Consider the following 2,685-nt stretch of genomic DNA (forward strand, 5'->3'; position numbering starts at 1 on the left):
ACTATTTTATGGCCACCAACAGCTCAGCAGGGCCCTGGGCCAACAGCTCCCTGAGCCTCCATTGGGGGCTCAACTCCAGCCTCAGGCTCAGCTGCAAGGCCCAGAATGTCTATGGGGCCCAGAGTGGCACCGTCCTGCTGCTGCCAGGTCAGAGGACACAGGGGGGCAGAGACTCAGGGAGAGGAGCCTGGACCCCGGGCAGATGGGGCTCAGGGTTGGGCAGTACCAGGTCTCTTGGGAAGAGCGGGTAGAGGCCCTGCTCTGGGGCTGCTGGGGGAGAAAGGACCTCAGAGCCCAGATTCTGTGGGAGAAGAAGGCACAAGTCTTCTGGGGCTTGGAGAGATAGCACCCTGAACCCCTGATCTGCAGGGAAGCCAGAGCCCAGGACAGGATTTACTCTGGGAGCCGTGGTCGGGGCCGGTGTCACTGCCCTGCTCTCTCTCTGCTCCTGCTTCGCCTTGCTCAGGTAAGTGTGGGACTCAGAGGGTGGGAGTTCCTGTTGTGGGAGGTCTGCAGGTCTTTGAGCCTCAGACAGTCCCAAAGGCAGGTACCTGGACAGGGCAGAGGCCCTGAAAATTGGGCCTTGGGTCAGAGGATCAGAGCAGAATCTTTTCCCACTCCCTGATGCCAGTCACCCGGGAGGGTCACCTCTGCTCATCATGGGAGTCACCTGGTGAGATGTGGCCTCACCTACACAGCCACAGAAGCCTTCTTGGTGCATTAGAGCAGGGACAGCAGTCCCCTCCCAAACTCTGAGCCAGCGGGCACTGAAAGGTCCTGGTCCCTCCCTCAGGGTGAAGACCTGCAGGAAGGATACACCCTCCACCCTAGATCCCACTTCCCTGGTGAGTGAGGTGCTCTCTGTCCACCAGGGTCCCGTCTGGTCCTCTCCCCAGGATGGCCAAGGCCACAGTCCTCTTGGTGACTTAGTGACTCATCATGTACCAAATAGGCTGTTTTGCCTGACTCCCTATCAAAGCAGCCCCTAGTTCTGTGACCCAGAAGCCGCCACCCCCACTGTTCCCTATGTCTCCCACAGAGCCAAGGGCCACCTGGTTGTCAGCTGTGCTCAGCTCCAGTGCCCCCTTCCCACCTTGTCCTTTATTTCTCTCTGGATCCCTGACCCCTTTGCCCTCCTTCCTGGCTCTCCTCAACACAGGATGCCGGCGAGATCTCCCAAAAATAATTAGTGTCTACTACAAAGCTAGGGGGTCCCCAGTCAAGAGCACTGTGAGGTTTTATTATCAGTAGGAGAACTACAGCACCCTGTGGAAGCCACTGAATCCTGAGAACAATTTATAGATTATAAAGTGACAGGAAGAAGACTATGGGGCAGGGGCTAGGGGAGACTACACCTGTAGTTTCTGGTTATCCTCTCCCAGTGGGGTCACACAGACAGCAGTGGCTTCTGCCAGCAGAAATGTGTGACAATGCTTATGAAGTATTGCTAACCATAGAGGTCGCCTGAGGTTTGGTCATATAGACAGGCAGCCCCCATGCGGCTCACCCAAATTCCTCAGTCTCCAGACCCTTTAGGGTCAAACTGAGGCTACCCGGCCCACAGCCCCTCTGTAAAGCATGGTGTTGGCATAGACTATTTGACACAGTCTGTTACTCCCAGCTGAGGAAGATAATTTAGTTACAGTTTTCTCCCAGGAGATGGGCACAAGGGTCAAAGCTTTCTTGGGATGAGGTAAATCCTTTACTGTGCTATATGCTTTGTGTCTTGATCTCACAGCTCAGTTTAGCAAGTGCATTTGAATAATACATCCTCTGAGGTCACTGAGGGCCATCCAGGTCTGAGCAAACCCCCATCCTCCTCACAGCACCCTACTGCTGTGCATCCTACCATAATTTGCAGTTAAATGGTAACTTAATTGACTATTCCTTTATTGTCTGCTTCTCCCTCTGTCCTGCAAGCTGCATAAGCTCAAGGATGGTATGAGACTGGCAGTCAATTACCAAGGGCCAGGTGTTACTACTCTCAAACATTTGCTGAATGTACGAATGAGTGAATGAATGAATGAGGGCCCAGCCAGTGCTTATGGAATGAATAGGTCAAAGGCTAGATGCTTGGTTTCCAGGTTCTCCTGTGGGTCTTGCTTGCTCTCTCCTGGGTAGCATCATCCTAATTTGATCCCTTTCTCCCCTCCATTCAGGGTGACCAGCATGAGTGCCCCCCAGCCCCTGCTGTAGCCACCCCCACCCCCGGGGAGGAGGAGGAGGAGCTCCATTATGCCTCCCTCAGCTTTCATGAGCTCCGGCACCAGAAGTGTCAGGACTAGGAGGCCACCAGCTCCACCAGAGATCAAGATCCATAAGTGATGACCTTGCTGCAGGTCCCAGGGCTTCTCTGGGGAGGGCCATGTCAGGGATGGTTCCTGCATCACAGTCCCCATGTGAACAAGATATCAACTAGCTTATAGGAGTCCCACTTTCTACTTGTGGTGATGAGCAGAACTGGCCTCAAATTTCAGCCCCACCCCCAGATGAGAACTTGAGCTTGGTGGTGCTTGGTGGTACCTTTCAGGGACCCACCTCTGAAGTTTGTCACTGGAGCATTTTCCTTAAAAACCTGTTGTTCCTGCTGTTCGCCATCGGTGTTCTCTCTTCCCTTCCTTTGGGAGAGCAAGAAGGGGAGGACAGGATCTGAGTGGTTCCCATTTTAACATTAAAAAAAAAAAA

General features: G+C 53.7%; 1 protein-coding gene across 1 annotated transcript; it reads left to right on the forward strand.

Annotated features, from left to right (window-relative positions):
• Positions 1 to 6: 6 nt before the first annotated feature.
• On the forward strand, positions 7 to 2,593 carry LOC111722044 (sialic acid-binding Ig-like lectin 11). Its single transcript, XM_023507876.1, has 4 exons — positions 7 to 147; positions 370 to 466; positions 794 to 845; positions 2,160 to 2,593. Exons 1-4 carry the CDS (start codon positions 9 to 11, stop codon positions 2,283 to 2,285), a joined length of 414 nt encoding a protein of 137 aa, XP_023363644.1. The 5' UTR covers positions 7 to 8; the 3' UTR covers positions 2,286 to 2,593.
• The last annotated feature ends 92 nt before the right edge of the window (positions 2,594 to 2,685 follow it).

The sequence above is a fragment of the Otolemur garnettii genome, unplaced genomic scaffold, assembly GCF_000181295.1.
Source record: "Otolemur garnettii isolate 467f Iridium unplaced genomic scaffold, OtoGar3 scaffold00211, whole genome shotgun sequence".
NCBI classification, from domain to species: Eukaryota; Metazoa; Chordata; class Mammalia; order Primates; family Galagidae; genus Otolemur; species Otolemur garnettii.

Excerpts from the sequence above, each read along its gene's own strand:
- LOC111722044 (XM_023507876.1), top strand. The coding sequence starts at position 9 with ATGGCCACCAACAGCTCAGCAGGGCCCTGGGCCAACAGCTCCCTGAGC. Across the intron at positions 467-793 it reads TCCTGCTTCGCCTTGCTCAG|GGTGAAGACCTGCAGGAAGG; the intron begins GTAAGTGTGGGA and ends TCCCTCCCTCAG. Across the intron at positions 846-2,159 it reads CCCTAGATCCCACTTCCCTG|GGTGACCAGCATGAGTGCCC; the intron begins GTGAGTGAGGTG and ends CCCTCCATTCAG.